The following is a 26,851-nucleotide window of genomic DNA, read 5'->3' on the forward strand; positions in this document are numbered from 1 at the left end:
CGTTACTGAACACAAACGCTCATACACACCCAACCAAGACAAACCATCAACCTCAATCGCTCACACACTGAGACACACACACACACACATATACACACACAGGGACGCTATTTCTCGGCTCTGTATTTCCTCTGTGATGGATCTGTAGCCAGTGAACATATACAGGTCTGAAAGCTGTTTTGCTGCTAATGCTGTATCACTTTCAGCCACACACTCAAGCGCTCGATCCCAGACCAATCTGTCACTGTGAATTCTGAACACATCAGATCATCACGCACACACACACGCATACACAACACACACACTCACTAGCACAAGCCTTGGTATGATGAATGCCACGGGACAGCCATTAGCCGTAGCCGCTGACACAGAGAGGTCGAGCGCTAATTCAGAATCACTGAGGAAGCAGCATTACTCGCCAGTGCACTGCAACAGCGAGGAGATCCAGAGAACAGTGTGTGTTGCTGTGCAAGTGCTTGTTTTTATATATTTTCAGGACAAAATGTCCTGACTTGAAGAAATTAAAAAAAAAACAGGGACAGCTGAAAAAAACAGGACTAAAAACTGGTCTTTGTAAAGTGTTCCTGTGTTTAACATTAAAAGACTAAACTACTTCTTTTCAGTACTTCTTTCATACACAGTAATGTGTAAAAGTCAGAGATCAACCTTTCGTTTAATTTCCAGTCAAAACAGGCATTTTGAAAACCATTTTTCAGTGTCTAGGAAAAGAAATGGAAACATTTAACAGAAAATGAAACAGAAGCCTCAACAGCTAAAACAACATATCAATTTCTCAGAATTTAGTGTATCCACTCTTTGCCTTTATTGTTGCTTCTATTCTTTTTGAGAGACTTTCTTTCAGTTTTCCAAAGAAATCTGCAGAAATATTTTTCCACACCTCCAAAGTTCAGTCTTAGGCTGCACTTTCTGCTTCTCACAATCCAAATAATCTTCCTTAAAAAAACACTCATGCCACATTTCAGATTACCAGTTCTGGAGTTTTAGTGCATTTTCTTCTTTTGTTTCTTTCTCAGTGAAGGCTTCTTGACAGCTACACATCCTTTCAGACTCATAGCGCTGAGCTGTCTTCTCACAGTGGAAGGATGGACAGAAACACCTGTGGATTTTTTCAAATCTGAAGTAAGAGTAGAGCTTGAGTTTCTCTCAAAGATGAAAGCTTTAACTGCTGTTTATCTGATGGGGACAGTTTTGGTGGTGTACCAGGTTTTTGAATGGTTATTAGTCCAATTTTCTCTGTATCTTTTAATCATTTTTTTTTTAACTCCAGTTTTGGAAACTTTGACTTTCCCCTTCCTTGTGCAAGCAGATGATCGTATATATCCAATCTCCTCCAAAATATCTCCTGAAAATGAATAGGCTGGACGGGAAAATAAATTAAGAGTGGTGAGTGGAGAGACATGATTTTCTATGTACATTGCTGTTGTCGTATCTCGTATCTCCAAAACGGTAACTTTACAGAAGAAGGAAAAAATCAATGGAACCAGAATTTTTTCCAAGTCATTTTTGGCCATTTCTTTTGGTCTATCCATCATGAATTTACACACAATGTAAAGGGCAACAGGCATTTTCAAACTATGTCAAAAACTGAAAATCCACAAAAATCAAAACATGAGGTTTTGTTACGACAGCAGCAATATATACATATAAATAGATCTCAGGTCCTGACATTGTATAAAAACAGTTTTGTGTGTGTAAGCGTGCACACTCCTACATGTTCCCACTCTCGCTGCAGCTACTCGCGACCACATGGCCTATTAGGTAAGGCTAGAAAATGGCACTGAAATCGCAAACGCACAATCGCACCCTCGCACACACACATACATGCACACGCTCACATTTGTCAGCATTATTAACAGAGGAGCCGGCTGGCAACTATCTTCCTCAAGAGCTGAGGCAGAGGATGCCATCTTGGAAAGGTCACAGGCTGCCTTCCATCCCCCCTATTTGTCTGTTTGATTAAGTCTGGCAATTAGAAGACTTGGCCGCCACACCAGCGGCCTCCTATTTCACAGGCAGGCAGACTGAATACAAACTAATCAGAGTGCAGGAGGAAAAGGAAGGCAGGAAAAGAGAACAGAAACTAAACGCCGTGCCAAACGGAGACTGCAGACAGATTGATGAAACAATCAATCAGTGATGGAAGGATGCATATGAAGACAGAGGTGAGGGAGAAGGTAGTCAGTGAAGGAGAAAAGTGGGGAGGGGGGGAGAAATAAATAAAAAATGAGATAATGAGAAAGGGATGTGTGGTGCATGATGCATTAAGGCTTTCTAATCAATATTGAAGGAAATACATAATTCAGTGAGCAAATCAGAATCTTTTTTTAGTTGCCCAAGTACCAGGACGAAGGCTGCAAGGGATTTGTCTTGGTGCAGGTATAGCAGAAATACAAAATAGATGCCCTCTCCGGTGGAAAGGGGCCACCATAGGACCACCACAAACCATATTATGGTAAATGACCAGTGATAACAACATAGTAGAAGCATGTTAATGTGAGAGACACTAGTACGAGCGCATCAGATACAGCAGTGACCTCGGTGTCAATGTTAGGCTGATAATAGCCCACCAACTAAAAATGTTCGGGCTGGCCTGAATAACATTTTACAAGCTTCAACTTCTTGGTGCTTCCCAACTAGTACTCAAATACTTGTTTATGGCAATGTAGAAACTGTTTTCTAAAGCAGCGCTATGATAATGCTGCTCATATTTTCACCATGGTAACTAGCTATGTTAGCGTCAAGCTAGCAGGCCTTGCTTAGCGCTATATAAGATTTTTATGTCAGCTGTAGTTTAAATTCAGATATTTTCTGCTTGGAACAGGCATGGAAATGACATTCTTTACTTTGTATGTCTCACTTTTTCAGTAATGCTTCATTTTAAAGGTTTAGCTTAAAGCTTGTCTTTTATTATTGTAGCATTAGCCTGATAGCCGGCTATAGCTTTCTGCTACCTGTCCAGTTTATGAGCTTGCGAGTCTGTCAGGAGCAAACAGTGATGTTGAACAGGCAGGTCATTATCTGGTCTGATTTTATGTGCTCAGATTTCAGCTCTAACAGCTGGACTTGTTCAAAAAATCATTATGAAGCCACATTAAGGTCTGTTGCAGCTCTGTGTATTTTATGCTTGTAGCACTGCTGCTGTGATTTCATCTTCATTCGGCTGTAATGATAGACGCAAACTGCACATTGTCCCAGAATGTCTCAGAGACATTTGATGGACAAAATAATAACTTAAAATCCTGATAGCAAGAGGATAGTGGTCCACTGTTGGCAAAGCTGCCAGTCCACTGATGTTTTGCTCAGCGTTTTCTGGGCGGCCCAGTGTTCAAGCAGAGTATAAGACAAAATTCCACTTATCGTCACTCATTTTCCATTCACAGTCCAATTTACTTATGTTTCCTTCTTTCTTTAGTTATACTTTGTAAATTAGTTTAGTAAATAATTTGAATCCAGCACAGTGTCAGCAATAACATTTCCACCTAAATCATTTTACATTAAGCCTAGTCATTTTTTTTTCTCTCAGTTGTTGGGAATATTCAGGTTTTATCCTTTTATTTAAAAAAAAACAAAACTATGTGCATTTAAAATCTGTTTGAGGAGATTAAAAAAAATAGTTAAAGCTTTTATGCAGAACAGCAATTTGGGTGGTCCGAGGTTAGACCAGCAGGGGCAGTCAGTGGGGTGCCAGCCTTATCAAGCCGGCAGACCGACATATGCTTGCTATCTGGGAAAATAAGCACACTTTCTTTGATTTCTCTAAAACAGCGACAAACAACACTTTCATTCCCGAACTGCATATTTCAGCCATAATCTCAAAACAGGTGGATGAAAAGGTGGATACACTCTCAGTAAAAAGGGTCCTAGATAGTACTAAAACCAGGTTCTTTGACTCATAATAATAGTGGAGCCCATGGGACGCCCCAAATACAGCGAAAGACAGATGTGATTTAATTTAACAGAAATGTAAATTGTAATTTAACCGAAATTTAAATTGTAAAATCAGTTAAGTATTTGATCTGATAAACCGTGTCCACAGAAAAACCTTTGAACAGCTTTTTTGACAAACACCCCTCAAAGGGACTAAACCCTGCTTTTTTATTCATTTTTCAATAATTGTAATTATCTCTTACTTTATGATGCATGACATATTTGGATACTGTGCCACATATCAACAATCTGAGGGGATGCTGCTCAACTCATTTGCACAAAGTCCCTCCAGGGCGAGAGAGAGAAGAGGCAACGTGTGCATCAGTGGAGCAAGTTTATTGTATTGTATTGTTGTTTCTCTCCATATTACAGCACCTTATAACAAATCACACATATAAAATTTTACCAGCGGCAGCTTTAACAGGACTCGCTGTGTAAGTCGATTGTCGAGATGTAAACAAAGTCATTCTGAGTGGTTTGATATGAAATAGTGGATTGTAGTGACACTTACAGACTCAGATTTCTATGAAAAAAAAACAGGAGTTGTGATGTTGCCCGTGCAAATATAGCCAATAAAACACCCTACTTGTGTGAACGAATGTATCTAAAAAATAGGTTTTATACAAATATCTTCTCTCAGAACTATCGTAAAACAATGTCTCAGGCATCACACAATGTATCTGTAACCATTATTTCATGTAATAGCTTTCTGTGGGGTTACTTTAAGAAGCATTATTAAACGGATAGTTCTGGTCCTAAAATCCGATGGGTGAGCCATGTTTGAAGCCGTAGTAAAATCCATAACATACACACGTCTATGACCACCTCACAACTGAATTGTGTATTGCTAAACCCTTGTGTTGTTAATGGAATGATCTTTGATTCTCATGCTGCTCATATGCACCACCGAGTATACTGATGAAGTAAGAACCCGGTTTTGTTTAAACTGAGGGGCTGGCAACTTATGTTCTTAACTAGAACTAGGCTGGTCAGCTAACTAACAGGCTGAAAGACAGCAAACATGCTAAATAACTCCATCATTAATATCACAGGCTTGAATTAAACCACTTACGGTATGATTCACTATAAAATGGCAGTATAAACGTCCAAAAATCTCACTTGGATGGATTATGTGCTTCAAATGTCCACGTTTCAAACAGAAATAGCGTCAAACCCAGGCTGAATCCCAAATGGTTTAGAAATTCTCGTCTCTACCGCTGAATAGTGCATCATTTCTCGAGTGTGGATGTGTGAGTCCCAAATGATGATTTCTTAGCTATACTGTGCATTATTGGGGTGCAGGATCCAGTATTTAAATTCCTACGTAGTGCACTATGTAGGGAGCAGGGCGCTATTTGAGATTCAGCCCCAGCACAAGAAGAGAGGCACTACTGGATTGGTGCTAGATAAGACTCGATGTGGTAATTTCATGCCCAAAAACTACTTATAAAGCAAAAATTTTACATTAAACAGTGCTGTGTTATCATATATTCATTGTTATATGACAAAAATCATGAAATGACTGCAATATACAGCGATTGGCAACCAAGCGTTCTCCTCATTCAGCGGTCCATGGTTGCTTAACAATGATACCATACTCTAAAGGAACTACATTTCTTGATGGAACACTTGTTGATGTTGCTTATTATTAATAATAACTTAAATTATTTTCTGAAAAAGTGTGTATTTAATCATATTTCGTATTGGCCGCCATAAAAGCAATAAGCCACTCATCACAGGGAAGAGAGTTTTAGGCACTCTTTGCATTGTGCCTAAGAACATCCTTCCCATGAGAAAATCACAGAAACCCACAGCCTCTCGTGGCTTATTGCTTTTTAAAATGCTTCAGATGTCTGGCTCCTATCACCACCACTGTGGACAATTCTGACTGTGAGCTTCTCTAGAACGAAGCATTCCACAGTAAACCATTCTGAATTGCTTTATTTCCGTTTTACTGATGTAATTACTGAGAATCTTTGCAAAATTGATTGGATTCCTCTTTCAAATGTCTTCCTGCAGCCCTGGCAAAAAGGTAGGTAGTTAATGATGGTCCTATTGTGGTCCCTGTTCATTAGGGTTAGAGGTTGGCAGATAAATTGTCCAGCAACAGATGGACTACAGTCAGTAAATGTAACCCTATATGTATGTTAGATGTGTAGATACAAGGTAGCTGCACCAAACAAACTGGCAACTCACTGTTATACGCACAAAATAATCTGCAAACAGCATAAAGATGTGATCTGGTTGTTATGTATCCAGTGGGCGAGAGAAACGGAGAGAGAAAAGAGAGGGAGAGAGTGACACAGTTGGACTGCCTGGCTGTTTCACACCTCTATTGTTCCGCACAAACAAGCACGGCCCCTTTTGATAATTAATCCACCTGAGGATTACAGAGACTGGTCACGCTGTCTCTGCTGCACTGCGCTCTCCCTCTCTCTCCCTCTCTCTCTCTCTCTCTCACTCTCTCTCACTCTCTCTCACTCTGTCTCTCTCTCTCTCTAATGTACTCACACAGCCATTACAGATTAATATTAAAGCGAGAGATTAATAGACCACCACATACAGTAAGCAGACTCCTGCATACCGCACGGATACAAACTGAACCACACAGCCCCATCTCCCCCCTCATCCACCCCCCACACGCAGTTGGGGGCGTGAGTGCAGTGACTCTGGTCTAATGTGAGGAGGAGGGAGATTCGGGGCGGCCCGCAGCGCGAACCTCCAATTAACGGCACTGAGTGCCGGTCCCAGAGGAGGAGAGAAGAAAGAGAAGAGAGAGAGAGAGCAGGAGCTGCAGTCCTCCATCCTTTCATCCGCTTTTCTCTGCTCACCATGTGATGGAATTGTGACAAACCACACGACATGTCTGTGCATGTGTGAGTGCGACTGAGCTTCACCTAAATAAATACTTAGTAGTAGTAGCTGTAGAAGAGAGAGAGAGAGAGAGAGAGAGAGAGAGAGAGAGCGAAAGAGAAAAATGAAAGAGAGAAAGAGAGAATGAAAGAGAGAATGGGAGAGAATGAGAGAAAAAATGATAGAGAATAAAAGGGAGAGAATATGAGACAGAGGGAGAGAGAGAATGAGAAAATATGAGAGAAAAACAAAGAATGAGAGAGAGAAAGAGAGAGCGAGAAGAAGAAGAAGAAGAAGAAAGGGAAGGATAGAAAGAGGAGGTAAAGATAGAGAAAGAGAGCAGTGGGAACGAGAAAGTTAGATAGTCAGGAGGGAAGGAGAGAGAGAGAGAGAGAGAGAGAGAGAGAGAGAGAGAGGGAGATGGGAAGGAGAGAGAAAGAAAATGAAAGAGAATGAGAGAAAGAATGAGAGGGAGAAAGAATGAGAGAGAGAAAAATGAAAGACAGAATATGAGAAAAAATGAGAAAGAGTGAGAGAAGGATAGAGAGAAGGAGAGAGACAAAAATTAAAAAGAATGGAAGAGACAGAATGAGAGAAAGAATCAAAGAAAATGAGAAAGAATAAGAGAAAAGGGGAGAGAGAGAAGGAGAGAGAGAATAAGAGAAAGAATGAGAAAGAATGAGAGAATAAAAGAAAGGAAGAGAGAGAGAGAAGGTGAGAGAGAGGGGAAGAAAGGAGGGACAGAAAGAAGAGATAAAGATAGAGAGAATGATAGAAAGAAAGAGCAGTGGGAACAAAAAAGTTACAGAGAAACAGGTGGGAAGGACAGAGAGAGAGGGGAGAGAGAGAGAGAGAGAGAGAGAGTAAGACCTAAATGCTGTCTGATCTTTCTCTCTCTCTCATTCTAACTTGGCCTCTCTTTCTGTATCTCTCTCTTTCTTCTCATCACTCTCCTTCTCTCTCCCTTTCTCTTTTTCTCCTCTCCCTTCCCACTCCCCCTCTTCTGTTCTTTCTCTAACTCTCCGTCTTCTCTCTCGTTCTTTTCCTCTGCGTGCCTCTCTCACTCTGCATCTCTGTCTTTGTGTCTTGACTCTCACACTTCTCCTCTTTCTCTCTCCCTCTCTCCCTCTTTCTCTCAGCATCATCGATCTCCACTCTTGACTTGCCCATCACCGTCAGAAACACTGCTCTCGTCACGGCAACCCGGTCTTGTCACAGGTGTGGTCGTCAGGGAAACCAGACAATCTGTGCAGACAGACGGCCGAGAGTGTGTATGTGTAGCTGTGTGTGTGTATAGTTTTGTGGTCAGGCCTAGTTGCCCAAAATCACAAAGATAAATTGTGCTCTTCTCCACCGATGACAGATCCATATCATTACACACATTCTGAGGCAAACTGTCCATTTTTCAAAACACTCGCACACACACACACACACTATAACACACATATACGCACTCATACACACACCTCGTTTATCACTAGCCTCCTCTCCAGGCCCTCACCCCTTCTTTCCAAATGATCTTTAATTACATAATCATCATTCTTAATAGGGCAGCATCTTCCATTAATTAAGTGTTTGTTGTTTCCACATGGCTGCCACTCAGATCCTACTCAGATGAGTCAGTGTGCAGTCAGCTGCTTTACAACAAATACCCTCACACGCAGTGGGGGACATGCCAAGCCAAGCTCCGCTGCTGTGAGGTCACACAGCCTGCTAGGAGCTGACTTCCAATAGCTTGTTTTCTTGTTGTTGTTTTTTTTTGGTTGTCATTTTATTAAACTATAATGTATTTAGAGCACTGGGCAAAAGTCAGAGACCATTCAGAAATAACTGAAAACATATTTAACCAAAAATAACACAGAAGCTTCGATAACTAAATATAATACCTTTTTTCCACATTTACTGTGTCCACTCTTTGTCTTTATTACAGCTTCCATTCTTTTCACGAGACTTGCTATCAGTTTTTCAAAGAAATCTGCAGGGGTATTTTTCCACACCTCCAAAGTTCAGTCTTTGAAGTTTTCTGCTTCTCACGATCCAAGTAATCCCAAACTCATTCATTGATGTTGAGGTCTGGACTCTGGAGTGGTCAGTCCATTGTTTTAGGAACACCAGCAACATCATCATTTGGTTCTTATTGCTTCTTTCTTTGCTTCTTTTTCTCAGTGAGGGCTTCTCGACTGCCACACATCCTTTTAGGCTCATAGTGTTGAGTTGCCTTCTCACAGTGGAAGGATGGACAGAAACACCTATGAATTTTTTTCAGATTTGAAGCAGCTTGATTTTCTCCTCTCTCTCGAAGATGACAGCTTTCTGCTTATGCAATATTATTTCTAATCTTCTCAGAAATATCTCCTATAGAATTAAAAACTTGCAGTGCTATTTTGACTGTAGATTAAATAAATTAAGGGTGGTCACTGACTTTTGCACAGTACTATACACTGTTAGACATAAAGGTACAGTGCAGGTACATATTTCATTCATCAAGGTACAAACAATGTTTCCTCAAAGGTACAACAGTAGTTTTAAGATCCAATTGAGTACCTTAAATAAGTTTTTCCAAGAGGAAAAGTACATATTTGTACCTTTTCATTATCTAATGTTTTAAAACAGAACAATAAAATAAAAAGCCTGGAGACGAGACGGGGTGTGTGGAGTCAATACAACTTAGAAAATATAATTTCAATGGATTATGGTACAATTATGTTCCCTGACTAAAGGTACTGAGGTGTACCTTTGAGGGTACCACCCCAGTGACAAGAGGGGTACTGGCCCAGTAACGGTTCCATACCTTTTTTTTTCCTGAGAGTGTGTATGTCCAACAGTGTCTAGACACTCCTTCTAAATAAGCACCAACTGCTGTCACTGTGCACAGCTCATACAATCTCCATATTAGGATTGATAATAGAATGGGATGCTCTGTAGTAGCCACACATAAGCCTAAGGTCACCATGCCCAATGATGAGTGTCGGCTAGAGGGGTATGAAGCCCCCCAGCATTGTGCTGTGGAGCAGTTAAACTGCATTCTCTAAAGTGATGGAGCTCCAACCAATACCTTAGGGATGAGTTAGAGTGATCCAGAACTGACCATCCAACATCAGTACCTGACCTCACTAATGCTCTCATGCAATCAAATCATCAAAGCAATGTTCTAGAATTTAGTATAAAGCCATCCCAGAAGAGTAGAGGCTGTTACTGCAGAAAAGGGGGACAAATCCCCATTAATACCACTGATTTCAGAGGAAATGTTGGGCGAGCACGCATCTACAAACTTTTAAACTGAAATACACTGGACACTGGATTAGACACTAAATAATAGCAATAAATACACAGTGAGTGTAAAACAAAATATAATACAAGTAATGGTGAGAACAATAATAATGCATTCTGTCTAGAACTACATGTATTAGGCAAAGGCTTCAGAAACAGAATGCAGTAACAGAACAAAAGGGTCATTACTGAAAGAACTGAATCCAGGCAGACTGTAATGAACTTGTATAACAGTGCTCATTAACTCAGTCCCACTGTTTTATTTAGGCCTCACCCCAATTGTTATTGCCCATAAGGCATGCTACCAAAACCATTTAAATGACATGTAGGCGTGCATAATGAATATTCAGCAAACTGTCACATTACAGCTGTAAAGCAATAACTCACCGCTTCTTAATTCTTAACCCTTAATAGTCCTTTACTATGGCAGTTTTACTATACTATTCCAATGTAAATATCCAATTACATTGGTCATTACATGCTTAAGCAATGGACTGCATTTGCAGTCGAGTTACATTCTGTCTTACAAACACTGTCAGACTCAATACAGACACTATCATCTCTCACTTTTCCATTTGTTTGGATGTCAAGAGTTATTATTTTTATTTTGCTGTATTATTTAAAAGCAAATGCCTATTTTTTTGTTAATAATATAGTTGATTATGGATTTATGTTAAAATTCAATTCACATTCTGTACTGACTAGCTGAAGCACTTTTCCTGCTTGTTTTGATGCCCAAAAAATGGGAAAATATATAATGGACTTTGTTCTTTCCTCAAAACACAAATGTATACTCAACAACAACCTTTCATCAAATTCAAATCATAAAAATCTCTTTTACTCTCCACATTATTTCACAGCATTTCTCCACTTCAATGAGCCTATGATAATCAATATAATCATAATTAAGACTGTCTGCACATTCAGCCTTAGTTGCTTGAAACTAAATTTCACTTGCAGTGTAAAGTCTCCAGCCACGTCTCTGAAACTCAACCATAACAGTTGCGATCATCTAAACTTTGTGAAACAATTTCTTTCATAAACAGCCAATCAAAACATGGATGCAAAAAAACAATAGGTATGAATGGGTTAAAATGGCCAGAGAAAAAGGACTTATCCACAAGGGAATAAGTTTCTAACTCTCTTTGTTGCATACTTCCATATTGTGGACATTTTGAATGACCCCTCACACTACAAACAATAACTACTACAAACAATGTGATTGTCTAGATTTAACTCCATAAACAACTGGAATAGACCATTTTTCTCCCATGCAATCGGACAATCGTTAATGTCTAACGCTGAGAGAGAAATAGAACAGCAATGACAGCTTTGTTTACAAAGATGATGCTACAAATATGCAAATGTAAATAACATAGCCCAGGTGATTTTATATGTTGAGAATAATACGATGTATCAAAAAATACAAGCATCTACGTTGACCCATTAATGGAGAAATCAAATGTGTTGTGTGCAACTTTGATTGAAGCTGCACAGAAATTGGGTTGCATGCAACTCACATGAAACATGTCTCACCACAAAAGGCAGCATTAATAATCAATAGCAAATCTAAAGAGGATAGCAGACGTTGTTACTGTCAACATGAAGAGGAAAGTACACAGTTTGGTACAAGACAATATGGCATAAAGTATAGAAAGAGAGAGGGAGAGAAAGAGAGAGAGAGATGGAAAGAATAGAATAGCAATGGCAGTTGAGGGTGCGACTCTGTCCCTCAGGGCATATGTTGCGTGGGTGGGGGTGCTTCTGCCGGAGTGTGTTTTCCCATTTTACATCCAGCCTGCGTGTTTGGATATGTGAGTGTGAGAGTGAGATGAAGAAACTTTACATCCCTCTGAGTGTGTGTGTGTGTGTGTGTGTGTGTGTGTGTGTGTGTGTGTGTGTGTTTGTGTGCATGTGTGTGCATGTGCAATCAGCTCCATCTGTAAATGTCCACACACACCGTCTGTTAGAGAGCTTGTTTTGCAGACGTGATGGATGATGAATTGCCTGAGTTTAAGCATGAATCCGAGTGTGTGTGCATGCGTGTATTGTGTGTAGAGTGTGTGGTGTGGATGTGTGGTGTGTGCGCATAAGAAAGTGACCCTCTCAGACAGAGAGCATGCACTAGCACCTCTGCTTCGCTGATAGACGATGCCCCCGCATATGCTCCTAGAATTCGTTGGCTTCTGCCAACTGGATTAACAGATTTCTGCCACTGATGACTCTTCTGAAGCCCCAGAAAAACACAGAGTCGTCCAAAATGAAGCTCTGGTGCTCCGCAGCAGCCTCGACAACCCTCAAGTCAGGCAGAAGCAAGATCTTCCTGCTTGTTAAGCCCAATTCACATTCAATTGACAAGATGAGGCAGTTTTAGAATGTTTTAACCTCTTAGCGGCGTAGAGGGCGGTGTTTCCAATTTAAGGAAAAGTCTTTAACCTATTTCTATAAGCCCTAATAGTGCTTATTGCACAGATGGAATAGAAATCAACTTGGAGTTTTATAATTAGCATAATCAAATAAAATATTCTTGTCCATAACTCATAATCTGTTATCAGAGTTAGAACACTGCTGGCTCTCTGTGAGTGAAACGTTGTGACTGTTGAGCTTCTAGTGAGCAATGAGGGGTGAAAAGGGAGGGGTGAGAACCCTCTACTGTAAAAACAATTCACACCACTCCACAAAGATGGCTGTGCTGTGATAAAACAGAAAACACAACTGCAGCTTTCTTCTTTTTGAAAAATTGTACACAACTGCCATAAATAAAAACTAGCATTTAACCACTATAAAACACTTATAAATGACTTGCTTGCTCACCAATGAAAACAAAAATGCAGTTCCCTTATGGCTTTAAATCACAAAAAATTATCCCATTAATGTTAATGCAAACAATGCATAGTTCAAATCAGGAGTAAAACAGGAGGAAATAGCATTCTACGGCTGCTGCACTGTAAAAAGCAATATAGAAATACATCTGAATTGAACTGAAGTCTGAAGTGTATTTCTCTGTATTGCCCTCCTGCTCCCCTCATCACTCAGCACAGTGCTAGCCAATGTCTGAAAGCCAGGTGCGAACCAGGACTATTAGAGCTAGGCCTTCAAATCAGGTCATAAATGTTAAAACACCACTGCAATAATGTTGATTTCTGCTAGCGTGCCTATAGGATTGTGGAAGAGGGGGCGTGGTCGACTGTCACATGCAGGAGGGAGAGCCAGTCATGATAAACCAACAGGCTGAATAGCTCATAAAATTCACCTGTGCCTTGTTTCTGCCAGCCTACTTACAGCCATCTCTTTTCTCAGTAGGTAGCAGCACCCAGAGAGAAGGAGACCAGTGGGGATTCAAGAAAGAAAAGAAAAGAAAAGAAAAGACAACACTGAAAAGTCCCTGCGAGCGCGCTCTTTAGTTTGTCTACTGGCTGAAAAGCCAAGCAATATTGTGTTGGGTTCAAAATAAAATCAAACTCTGTGTCTCCATACCTGCTCCTGGTGTCCTCACTCCTCCCAGCCTTCCAAAGATCTTACAAGGATTCTAGTAGTATGTTAGCGCTAAACTAACTGCATTATCATTTCTTGCCCTTTCTAGATTAAACACGGACATTTGAAGCTTCTAAAAGACATTCTGTGACATGCTGTCACAGACATATTAGCATATATTTTACCTTGTAGCAGTTTCACAGTGACTCTATCAGAGGCCTGCAACCACTGTTTTCCATTTCTAACAACCCGCTGATTAGGATGCTGCGTGTATTCACAGACAGTGACATATCTACAACTCAAGAAAGACTAAAGTGACATTTTTCACAATATTAGTCCCACATATTGGAAACCAAACTATGATTGGCTGATTCCTTTGTCACTTTGTAATTATGCTTGTTAATCTAATGTGTTCGGATTCTCTTCAGTTCTGAAGTTCTAACCAACAGAAGAGTTTAACTACACTCTTAAAAAAGATGGTTCTTCAAGAGTTATTTAGTAAAGGGAATGGTTCTATATAGAACCATGAGTTCTATATAGAATCGTTTCAAACTGGTTCTATGCACGATAAAATGGTTCTTCAGATTGATGGAGAATGTGTTGTATATGATTCCATATGTAGCATTTTTGAAAACAGTTATACACATATAGCACCAAAAAGGGTTCTTCTATATAGCAACACAAAGAGTTCTTCTATTGTTACACACTTGACATCGTAAACACCAAAAAAACCTTTCGGTGCCTTACAGAACCATTTGCAAAAAGGTGTTATGCAGAACACATTCTCCATCAATCTGAAGAACCATTTCACCAGGCAAAGAACTATTACAGCATGAAATGGTTTTACTTTAGGACTTATCGTTCGGTATAGAACCATTTCTTTTCCTAAAAAGCCTTAGAAAAACCTTTTTTATGAGTGTATTTCAAACTAGATACCGCAGACAAAAAACAATTCCTGATTGGCCAGTTTTCCGTTGCGCGTTTCAAGAATTGTTTCCGTCCAAAACATAACAATTACAGTTTAAACTCAAGCATAACTCTACTGAGTAAAAACAGATATGTATTTTTTAGCTCCCTGAAATCATTAGGCCTTCTCTGAAGGACTAGAGGGCCCTGAGGGTTCCTCACTGCTGATAGCTGATGTAATAGAAAAGAAAGAAAAGTAAAAGGTATCATGTGGTGAAAAAGCATGAACACCTCTGAGTTCAGAATTCTGGATGTCGATGGCTAGAGATAAAAAAAAGTTTCAGCTTTTAAACGTGTTCAGATTTAAACACCATTCTGAGAATGTCTTACAGGGATGCACAGAATCAGCGATCAGACTATTATTACTCCAAAAATGCAATTGATCAAATTATTACTTTTATGTTGGTCAATCTGTGTTGCAGTTTTATGAGGCAAATAATATCAGGTAAGAGCACTTGCACTGTATTTGAATGCTGCTGCCAAACCTCTACCAAAATTTTGTAACATAATTATGACCTTTTGTGCTAAATCAACAGTTGCTTCTTACCTAAGATGTAGCACTTTATTTGTGCTTTATTGGTTGATAGTATTTAAATAGGCAAATTTAAAATGTAGGTTTACCCATTAAAGAGCAAGTAATGTTATGTTATTGCAATGTTACCTGATAGAAAGTACTGGAAATCTGCACATTGTGTTTATTAAGCCCAAAACCATCTAAAAATGACCACTGGACAATTTCCCTTTTCCCTGTAGTAAAGGGAATAGTTCTATAAAGAACCCTGAGTTCTATGTAGAACAATTTCAAACTTTAATGGTTCTGTGCATGATGAAATGGTTCTTTAGATTGATGGAGAATGTGTTATATATTGTTCTATGTAGAAGTTATAACTATATGTACATTACAATTTAACTGTAACGATTTTGGAACTGGCCCTTCTGCTTGACCAATCAATATGCATCATGCTTACTTTCGAAAATGACAGAGAAGAAAGAGAACCAGTCAGTGAAAATCAAAAGGGTTGATCTGAGAAAGGTTTAGAAAGGCATTTCTGCTTTATTCACTGTGTTTTCATTTCTGCTTTTTTTTATTAATACGTTCAATAAAAAGGCATTCAAAGTAAATGCAAAGAAAGAACCACATAATGTAAATGTAACCCACATAGCATACAAATAAGGAATGAAGAAAGTACATGAATTGTAAGGAACCCTTGAGCAATAACTTAATAAATAAATGCTTGTGAACAAAATCACTTACAAAGCTGGAGTAATATTTACTGTTCAACCAACAACAAGCAGAGGTACATTAAAGGCAGCCTTTAGTCTACTTGAACATACAACTGTACAATCTTGACTATTTTTTAATTACATCTAAAAATAAAAAAACTTTTGTCCACAACAAAAAAGTCCTTTAGTTTGTCTTGTCAGATGACCACAAACTGGATTTTAACCCTCAAATGCTGAGGCAAATTATTTTGTTCTGCCTTTCAATCTACTCTTCTCCTTTAATAACATGATTCATCAATGCTGCTGTCATATTCATTTCATACAAACATGATGCAGCAAAGCATAAAAATGTGTAGGTTTTAATTTAGGGTCTAAACCAGGGGTCGGCAACCCAAATGATAAGAAGAGCCATTTTGTCCTTTCAACAAAAAATCAAACCACCTTGGGAACCACAACATTTTATGTCCATTTTGCCATCTTGACTTTAAATATGTCTCAGTATGTATGATGTACTAATATAGATTATATATAAAAATATATAATATAAACGAAAACACAGACTTACTTTGCTCTGCTTTAATCTTTAGCTCAGCTATAGCCGCTTTTCTAGCATCTAGCAGGAAACTCTTCCACAAAAGTAGAACAGTTTCTTGTAAAATGTCTCAACCATTTTTTACGAGGTTGAAGTCATCTACTCATTTGCCAGCTTCCTGTTAAAATTTTCCCGTTCCACCTTAAATCATGGCCAGAATGTAACTGCTGCGGTGTACCATGAAAATTTGAACAAGAAGTTGACCTCAGCTTTGCAACTTTTTAGTGTTTGACAGTTTCTCGTTGCAGATTAAACGTAAATTAAACCAGATGGAGTGATTATAAATGCAAATAAGTCCATTCGTCTCCAAATTATCAATGTTCATCTTCAATATTTCTCTTTGCCTTTTCGTTACCTACAAGCTAGGCGAGATTGTTCTCACTGCTGTTCTCACTGTGACCAGCAGTCTGCGCGCCAACCTTCAGGGTTAAAGGATGAATTAGGAGTTACACATCAACTCCAGCATTTAAGACCAATTATTGTTAAAACTGTGTTATAACGATCAGCAGAGCTTTATTTTACTGCAAAGGAGGATTATTTTATTTTTACCTAAAAAATCGAATTATGCCGTGGAGCCGCAACAGGGCAGTAAAAGAGATGCATGCGGCTCCGGAGCCATGCGTTGCCAACCCCTCGTCTAAAAAAACTGTTATCTATCAAATTGTTAAAAATGATTGAGATTAAACTATTTTTTCTTATTTCACGTTCGTCTCTGGAGTCTTTCTGGTGGAACTATCATTCTGAACATGCAAACACATGAATATGACCCTAACTCGAACTTCACTGCAGTTCAACCAACAGTAAAGGCAGTATGGTGCTTCTTTTATATGGTAATAGAAAACATAGTCACGCCAAGAAAGATTTCGCTCCAGTTCCACACGCTGATCCATTTTACTGCTCAACGTGAACATGCACATGCAGATTCTAAGTTAAAAGGGGACAAAGACTAAGTCTGTGAATGTATCACTGATGTCAGAGAGGGTTAAACGCTCTGTTGTTGGCCTTATCAAACAGATGAAGCTGTTTTGTGGGAGCTGTTTTTCCTCTGCCAGGATGATGGGGGGTATTGTTAGTTGGCCACATGCGAACACATACCTAAACACCTCTCACTCGCTGCTTTGACAGGTGCCAGTATGAGGTAGTGCTGCAGGAAACCGCAGAATTGCTCTGGATAACACGATAACAAAGCCGAACATAAAGGAGAGAGAGAGAGAGGGAGCAGGGGCAAGAGACTATCACAATAAGGTCTCTGAGGTTATATGGTGTTGTAGCACTGTGAGTGGACAGAGATCTAATGGCCTTGGAGAAAATGAACAGCTTCGCTATCATGTCCACACATGTACACTCTCTCTTTTCTCCCTCTCTTTCTCTCTCTCTCTCTCACACGCAAGCGCACACACACACACAGACAGACACACACAGTATAAGATTCCTCTGTGCAGGAATTAATTGATCCCGTAGCACCGATACAAAAAGCTGTGGCATCAAACACGCTCTGACTAACAGAAACACGAGGGGGGGGGCAGAAGATAGCTCTCTACATTCTCTCACTCCCCCTAAATGCATAGAAGGTAGGGAGAGAGAGGGAGAGAGAGGGAGAGAGAGAGAATGATCAAGTAAAATGAGAAAGTGAAAAAAGAGAGAAGAGTAAAAGTGAGAGAGAAAGACAGAGAGAAGGAGAGACTGATTGTGTAGATGAGAATAAGAAAGAGATTAGCACCATACCTTCTCTCTCTCCCTCTCCCTACCTTCTATGCATTTCTATGCATGAAAGAGAGAGAGAGGGAGAAAGAGAGAGGTTGCCCTGCTCTGTTAGTCAGTATTTCCTCAGTCGTAATCTGCCTAACTTTAGTGCGTCTATAGTAATGTTTAATGAAGTCATTTTCAGACTGATTGTGCATAATTAATGTTCTAATCTATATTCTAAAACTCAGTAGGCTCCTTTTCTATATTTCCATGCTGTATTGTTAAAGTGTTACTTCCATTATGCAAAACCTAACCTTACCCAACCTTACCCAAAACCTAATCCTAATCCTGGCCCTAATCCTAACCCTAATCTTAACCTCAACCCAAAACCTAAAAAGGCCCACTCAAAATAAAAAGGACCAATCAAAATAAGTGTCACCAAATAAATAAATAACCCCAATTTGGGACCAGCGATGTCAAAATGTTCATGTTTTTGATCATCCTGGGAACATCTGGTCCCCTTAAAGCACTAAATACATGGGCACATACACACACACAACAATATCCGTGAGATCGGCGGGCAGGAAGGCATGGAGTGATTTAATAAGGAGAGTAATTTCAATGCTAATCTAACTTTAATGGCTGCTTACTCCTACTAGACCAAACCAGCGTCCTCACAGAGAACGGTTTAACATGATGGAGAGTAGGAACAAATCTGAGCTTAAGAGAGAGAGAGGGAATGATTTAGAGTCACTGTTTCTGTGTGTGTTTGTGTGTGTGTGTGTGTGTGCGGATGTGTGAGAGACTATGTATAGTGTCCTTTATGGGGACAATAGAAAGCATGACTATGTTGACGTTGTGGGGTCATTTGATTGACTATAGATGGTATTAAACAAAAGAATGCAGCTTTCACTAGAAAAAACAAAAGACCCCAAATTTTAGCTTTCGGTTGCCGAGGTTAATGGAGCACTCCAGCATTTTTCAACCTAATCTCTGTATATGCACATTTCCCTGTACTATGAAAGAACAGAAAAGCCGCTGACTCGAAATATGCTTCTAATAATACAGACTAATGGGCACACGCTGGAGCAAGATGCTGAGTATGTTGGAGTATTCCTTTAAAACCTATGTGTCAAACACAAGGCCTGTGGGCAAGATCAGGCCCACGACACAATCCTATACAGCCCACAAAAGTATTTAAATTTTCTGTTAATATTAGCTCATTTCACAATGTACTGCACTACAGTCCCCAGCATGCACTGCAATATAATGTGTGCTCCGACACTCCTACATCAATAGCAGGTAATGGGACAGTGGTCACACCTCAGTTTTAAACAATTCTACACAATTCCACACCAGTCATATCACCACAGCTTCATTTACACCTAACATTAGCTCAGCAGCTCAGAAATTGAGCCCAAGTCTTCATGAACATGAAGGAAAGGATGCCAGGTGTCTAGTTCAAGCAAATAGATCGTTCTTAGGCCCACAGATTTGTTGGGATTTTTAAATATGGCCCTTTTAGTGGTTGAGTTTGACACCCCAGCTTTAAAGTAAGGGCTGGTTAGATGTGGCACATTGGTACTGATTTGAGTGATTCTGTTATCGGGGCGGCATTTAGCTCTTGTAACTCTTAAAAATTAAATTTCATGTTTTATCATTTTTCAATAGTGAATCTAAGAGAATGTGCATTTAACCAATTCAAACTGTATTAACCCATCTCAGGAACAATATCTCATTTTCTACAAGGCTCTTTGCTGACAGGGGCTTAAATGAGTAACAGCTTTGAGCATTTTTAGCATAGATTTTTGCAAATGCAAAATGTGGTTAACAAGCATGCATGCTAATGTCATGAAGACATTAAGGACATTCTAATGATTTCTTCAACAAATTATAATAAATAATTCACTTTCAAAGTTTGAGTTAAACTTGTCAACAACATAATAACACTGAAACAAGTTGTCAACAACACAATAACACTGAAAAGTATAAAGAAAGAGAAAATGTACTTTTCATCTTCTCATGATCTTCAGATGAAATTCAGAAAATGACGCTTCCCATTGAATATGTGACTTTTCCATGAAAATATTCCAGATGTTTCATAGTGGTGAACATGTTCAGGTGACAGGGTTGGCTGAATGCTGACGGACACAATTAAATATACAAATAATGTACATTGTTATAACCTATAATAGACGACTTATGAAAATAGACGTTTCAAGCATGAGATGGATTGAATGCAATCATAATAACGTAGAAATAATAAGATTGTTGAAGTATTATAATGATTGGATTCCTAGGTGCAGTTATACTGAGCTGGGATAGGCAAAAATATTGTTTTGTATTATAAGCTATTTCTCTAAAAAATGCTAAAAAATGTAAAATGTTTTTAATCTTTAATATACATACATATTTATATATGTAATATCAGCAGGACACAAAAGCCCCCCACCCCAGTCATGAAACCACCTCTCTGCAGCCATACAGAAGGACACGTAAACATCCCACAAAGAGAGGTATACAAATTTGTGTGTGTATTCATATGCATCTGAGGTCAGCAGATGCCCTCTTCCTCACTCTTGATTAGACCAGCTGTTTTCCCTCATTACTGCTCTTTCTTCACTCCAATGAGACACACACGCAGCACGATATTCATACGGAGACTGGCCGTACAGCAGTTAACGAGCACACACACGGACACACACTGTCCACATGCACGGCCGGGAGCCTCGCACGCGGACAGGCCGTGATTAACACACTAACACGCCGCGCTAATTAAATCACGGACTCTGGCCTTCCTCCCAGCCAATGAGAGCACGAGCCCAGGCTCAAACCCAGCGGAACTTAAAACGGCTCGCTTCGTTCCTCCCTCAAAGAAACGCAGCAGCTCCCTTCAGCTAACTGCACTGCCACTCTTAAAATCCCTGAAATGAGAAAGTGAATGAGATGGGATTACACGGCTAATGCGAGCAGATGAAGGAAGGTCGAGCTGAATCTCCTCCTCAAAAAGGATTAGAGCGTCCAGGCTTCCCACAAAGCCCAGCGCCGCCCGCCCAGCGCAATAGAGCCTGCTAACCAAACCCATAACCAAACCCCAAATCAAACCTAATACCAAACCACAGCAAACCCCAAACCAAATGAATCCTAAAACCAAACGCTGACCAAACTCTCAGGCCAGGATCAGCTAATAAATAACACAGCCGAAATGACACTGCAGGCTCACAATGCACTGGTTCTGCTCCAGCTGTTCACCAGTATGATGCTCTCTCTCTCTCACTCTCTCTCTCTCTCCACACAAACCAAAACAAATTCAAAACCCCCAACAAACCCCAAAACCAAACTCAACTGTGTTGCATCCCAAACCAAACTCAAAACCATATCAAACTCATGCAAACCAAATGAATATGTGCTGCACCTCCAAACCAAACTGTTCTGAACCTAATACCAGACCAAATCAAAACCCAAATCAAACACCAAAGCAAACTGTGCAGCACCTCCAAACTAACCCAAACCTAATCTGAACCAAACCAAACCAAAATGTGCTGCACTACCTAACCAAACCAAAACCAAACCATGCAGCACCTTCAAACCCAGACTCGAACCCAAACAAAACTGTGCTCTACATTCCAAAGCCTCAAACCCAAACCACACTGTGCTGTATCTCTAAACCGACCCAAAGCACACAGTGCTCGAAAAAAATGACCCAAATCCAAAACACACTGTGCTGCACCTCCAAACTGACCCAAACCCAAACCACACTGTGCTGCACCTCCAAACTGACCCAAACCCAAACCAAACTGTGCTGCACCTCCAAACTGACACAAACCCAAACCACACGGTGCTGCACCCCCAAACCGACACAGTGCTCGAAAAAAATGACCCAAATCCAAAACACACTGTGCTGCACCTCCAAATCGATCCAAACCCAAAACACACTGTGCTGCACCTCCAATCTGACCCAAACCACACTGTGCTGCACCTCCAAACCGATCCAAACCGAAACCACACTGTGCTGCACCTCCAAACCCAGCCCCCAACCAAAATTAAACCAAACCAAACTGTGATGGACTCCCTAACCAAACCCAAACCAAACCAAGCAGCACCTTCAAAATGCTCAACACCTCCAAAGCCAGAATCAAGTAAAAACCAAACTGTGCTGCACCACCAAACCGACCAATAACCAAACTACACTGTGCTGCACCTCTAAACTTACCCAAACCCACACCAAAATGTGCTGTATCTCCAAATTTAGATCCAAACTAAACTGTACTGCACCTTCAAACCATACCCAAACCAAACTGTGCTCTACATCTCCAAAGCCAGATCCAAATGCAAACCAATCTGTGCAGCATCTCCAAATCCAGACTCAAATCAAGCCAATCTGTGCAGCATCTCCAAAGTCAGATCCAAATGCAAACCAAACTGTGCTGCAGCTCTAAATCCAGACTCAAATCAAACCAAACTGTGCTGCAGCTCTAAATCCAGACTCAAATCAAACCAAACTGTGCTGCGTCTCCAAATCCAGACTCAAATCAAACCAAACTGTGCTGCGTCTCCAAACCCAGACTCAAATCAAACCAAACTGTGCTGCAGCTCTAAATCCAGACTCAAATCAAACCGAACTGTGCTGCAGCTCTAAATCCAGACTCAAATCAAACCAAACTGTGCTGCAGCTCTAAATCCAGACTCAAATCAAACCAATCTGTGCAGCATCTCTAAATCCAGACTCAAATCAAACCAAACTGTGCTTCACCTCCAAACCAAACCAATCTATCTATCTATCTATCTATCTATCTATCTATATATAGCTCACATTCACACACACACACACACACACACCACATATTATTGTTTATATAGCCTGTGTAAGGGTGGATATAATGTAGTCACACACAGATACACACAAAGATACACACACACACACACACACACACACCTAAGACATTATTAGATAGTGATGTAAGGAGAGATATAATCAGTGCAGCTGGGGAAACACTGCTTTAGCTGAACAAAGCCCCCCACAGCGCTCAACTGTAATTGTGTAATTGTTCGTTAAGGGGGCTGGGGGGGTGGGGGGGGGGCGGTGGGCACACGCACACAATCCAGCAGCTCGGCTCAGGAAAACGCACAGTGTAAGAGGATTCATGCAGCGCTTTGTACAGCTAAATGCAGTATGAAATATAGATTGCAGGTAATTAGCTAAAGCGCAGTGAGTGTAAGAGCAAGCTGTGTCTGTTCTAAAGCACATGCAGCTTTGAGGAGCAAGATCGCAGCCAGTAGTTACTGTACCTAATGAGCTAGATACAGCTCCAGATACAGCATAGAGAGGGAAATCAACAAAGTGGAGGTCAGTAAAGTGCACCGAACATCTGCTAGCCTCCTCATCTCTGATCATGCATTTGAATCTATATATTTATAATAATGTTCCACATTAGACTATATCTACTCATAAGATGAAGCACTGAGGCTGTAATTCACAGGAGGAACTCAATTAAATGTGGTTTTTCTTTTTTTTTTTTTTAAAGTCTGCTGAGTTCAACTTTTTTGTGGTCATATGTTTCTCTGGACTCAGTCAGTCTTTCTGATTTTCAGTGAGAGTGGACTGAGTCACGCATGTAGCTCTGGGTGAATGCAGTGGGTGACTTTTTCATTGTTTTGTTGGCACTACTGCACACATCAGCATCTCTCTCAGCAGGCAGGTGCAGACATGTTTAGAAAGCCAGTGGTGATAATGGAACTACCACTGCACACAATTAACCTGCCTTATGCAGGCTATGACAATGATCCTGGCATTATACATGCTAATGAGCCTAATTAGACAGACGTTATATATGACAATCAACTTAATTAGCCCGCCCTTACATATGATTATGAACATAATTAACCTTTCCAGTTACATATGATAATGAACTTAACATTATACATGATATTAGTGCTTATTTACCTAGTGTTACATATACAGAAACTTAGATATGATGATGAACCTGGCATTACATGTGATAATGTCTGTAACGAACCTACTATTACTTATGATAATGAGTCTAATTAACCTGGCGTTACATATGATAATGAATACAATAAACCTGTTACATATCATTAATCTAACATTTTATATAACAATGAACTTGCATTACATATGATAATAGCCCTTGCTTACCCAGTGACTCAGACCTTACATCTGATGACGAACCTGACTTCACATAAAAAAACTGTTACATATGATAATTATATGATAAAGAACATGGCCAGAATGGTCAGAGACCATGGTCAGGGAGGGGTGGGGAGCATTACTAACTCTGCTTACAAAAAATTGAATGTAGAGCTGGGTGATGTGGCAAAAACATAACATTGCGATACTTAAAGAACTTTTCATAATACACGATATGTCACAATACTTTTTTTCAGACATCTGATCAGTTGAAACAAAGCAAAAAATACCAGTAGTGGTACATTAAAAAATACCATCAAAAATGATGGATACAACCATTTTCATTCAATTTCTCCACATTCTATGTTGCACTAAATCCAGTTAAATAGGACTCAAGGACTCACTATAAGCAAGCAGGCAGTTGGTCAGTGTTCCACACTGTTAAAAATAAAGGTACAGTGCAGGTACATTCATCAAGGTACAAACAATGTAAATGTTCCCTCTATGGTACAACAGTGGGTTAAAGGTGCAACTGTGTACTTTAAATACGTTTTTTTTTTCAGGTGAAAAGTACATATTTGTACCTTTTCACAACCTAATGTTTTAAAACAGAACAATAAAATAAAAAGCCTGGAGACGAGACGGGGTGTGTGGAGTCAATACAACTTAGAAAATATAATTTCAGTGGATTATGGTACAATTATGTTCCCTGACTAAAGGTACTGAGATCCCACCCCAGTGCCAAGAGGGGCACTGCACCAGAGAGAGTTTAGTACTTTTTTTTCTGAGAGTGTACAAGTACTGACGCTATGCACAATAAGTTCAGAAAAGCACACTGTACTGCGACATAATTCATCACGATAACGATGTAAATTGTAATACTGCCCAGCCCTGATTGAGTGGCACTCTCACTGCAGTGAACAGCAGTGCAACGGAAGACAGCAAGCAAGCAAGCAAGCAAGCAAGCAAATAAATAAATAAATAAATAAATAAATAAATAAATAAATAGGGGACATTTTAATGGGATAAAAAATTAAACACAATTTAAAATGCTTTCATAAAAGTAGAAAGTAGGAAATACATAAAAGAAAGGAAGAAAAAAGTTCGCAAAGTGTACACAGGGTTAGGAACTACAGGAGAAGAAAGAAAGAAAGAAAGAAAGAAAGAAAGAAAGAAAGAAAGACCGCTAACTCTGCAGAAGTTCAGGAGATCGGAGGGCAAGAAAAAGTAAACCCAAACTTTTGTGTAGTGAAGCACAGCTGAACTCACCTCTCTTGTCCTGCACTCTGACGGTCACCTCCACCAGCGGCTCGCTCTCGCGGTCCAGACTCCGAGAGATGATTAGCTCGCCGCTGTCCCGGTTCACGGCCACCGGAGGGTCCTTCTCATCCTCGGGCTGGAGCAGCTCGAAAGTGGCCGCCTGAAAGCGCGCGGGACTCATGCTCATGATGACCGAGCCCACGGCCGCGTCCTCGGACACGCTGACCAGCGAGGGCTGCTCTGGCTCGTGCACGGAGCGGCGAGATTTCCGCGGCAGCGCGCCCCCGCGGCGCTGAGCCTGGGGCGCGGACACGGGGACCGACGGTCTGGCCTGGCGCGGCCGGACCTCGATCTCCACGCCGGGGCTGGTGCGCGAGGGCCAGCCACGGTCGCGCGCGAACACAGTGAAGCGCACCGGCGTGGCGAGCCCCAGGATGGAGTCCACGAGCAGCACGTCGCCTGTTTTGGGCACCACGTAGAAGCTGCCGTTGCGCGGGAGCGCGAAGTACGTGAGCTCCGCGTTCTTGCCGCTGTCCGTGTCCTCGGCGGCCACGCGGTGCACCACGGAGCGCAGCGCCGTCGCGTCGTCCAGCGCGAGCGTGATGCCCGCGTGCCGGAAAGTCGGCTCGTGGTCGTTGGTGTCCAGCACGTCCACGCGCACCGACGCCACCGCAGAGGCAGTGGCGGCACGACGGCACGGCGCGAGCCCCAGCACGTATCCAGAGCGCCGCTCGCGGTCCAGCACGGCGGCGGTCTTCAGCAGCACGTGGCCGTGCTTGTGGTGCGCAAACGCGCGGAACGCCTCGCTACCGTCGCCCAGGAGCCGCAGGCGCGCGCCGGGCTCCGCGCCCACGCGCCGCGCGGGGATGCTGAGCCCGTTCACGCGCGAGCCCACCGGCGAGTTCTCAAACACGTGGCCGTGGAAGAAAGGCACACGCTCCGCGTCCCGCGTCCCGTTGCCCAGCACGAAAGTGGCGCAGCAAGAGAGCAGCAGAGTCCAGATCATGGTGCTGGAGCCCGGGGCTTTGTTTTCTCCGTGGGGGCTCACGAGGCGACGGGCAAAATGCGCAGCATAGTAAAGGAAAATAATCAATCAATCAATCAATCAATCAATCAGCTGAGCAATCAAACAATCAATAATAATGGTGATGAATCGATGCGCTCGCGCTGTTCGCGCGCTGTAGAGTCGCTGTCTCGCTCCCTCCGCTTCCCGCCGCTGGCCGCCTCTCAACTTTCAGCTCCGATCAGCCGCGCTGCCTCTACCACGACCAGCGGAGTTTGAGAGAGAGAGAGAGAGAGAGGAGGGGGTGAGAGAGAAGCACAGAGAGAGAAAACGAGAAAGAGAGAGCGATAGAGTGTCTGTTTGTATGTGTGTGAGTGAGAGAAAGACTGAGCATTTGAGGGTGAGTCAGAGAGAGAGAGAGAGAGAG

General features: G+C 41.2%; 1 protein-coding gene across 1 annotated transcript in view; it reads right to left on the minus strand.

Annotated features, from left to right (window-relative positions):
- The window catches only part of si:ch211-186j3.6 (neural-cadherin), a 361,416-nt gene extending 334,989 nt beyond the window's left edge, over positions 1 to 26,427 (minus strand). The window contains exon 1 of the mRNA XM_036584289.1: positions 25,431 to 26,427. Within this exon, the coding sequence (XP_036440182.1) occupies positions 25,431 to 26,427 (997 nt within the window). The remainder of the gene's footprint in view (positions 1 to 25,430) is intronic.
- Positions 26,428 to 26,851: the final 424 nt, after the last annotated feature.

This window comes from Colossoma macropomum, unplaced genomic scaffold (genome assembly GCF_904425465.1).
Source record: "Colossoma macropomum unplaced genomic scaffold, Colossoma_macropomum, whole genome shotgun sequence".
NCBI lineage: Eukaryota > Metazoa > Chordata > Actinopteri > Characiformes > Serrasalmidae > Colossoma > Colossoma macropomum.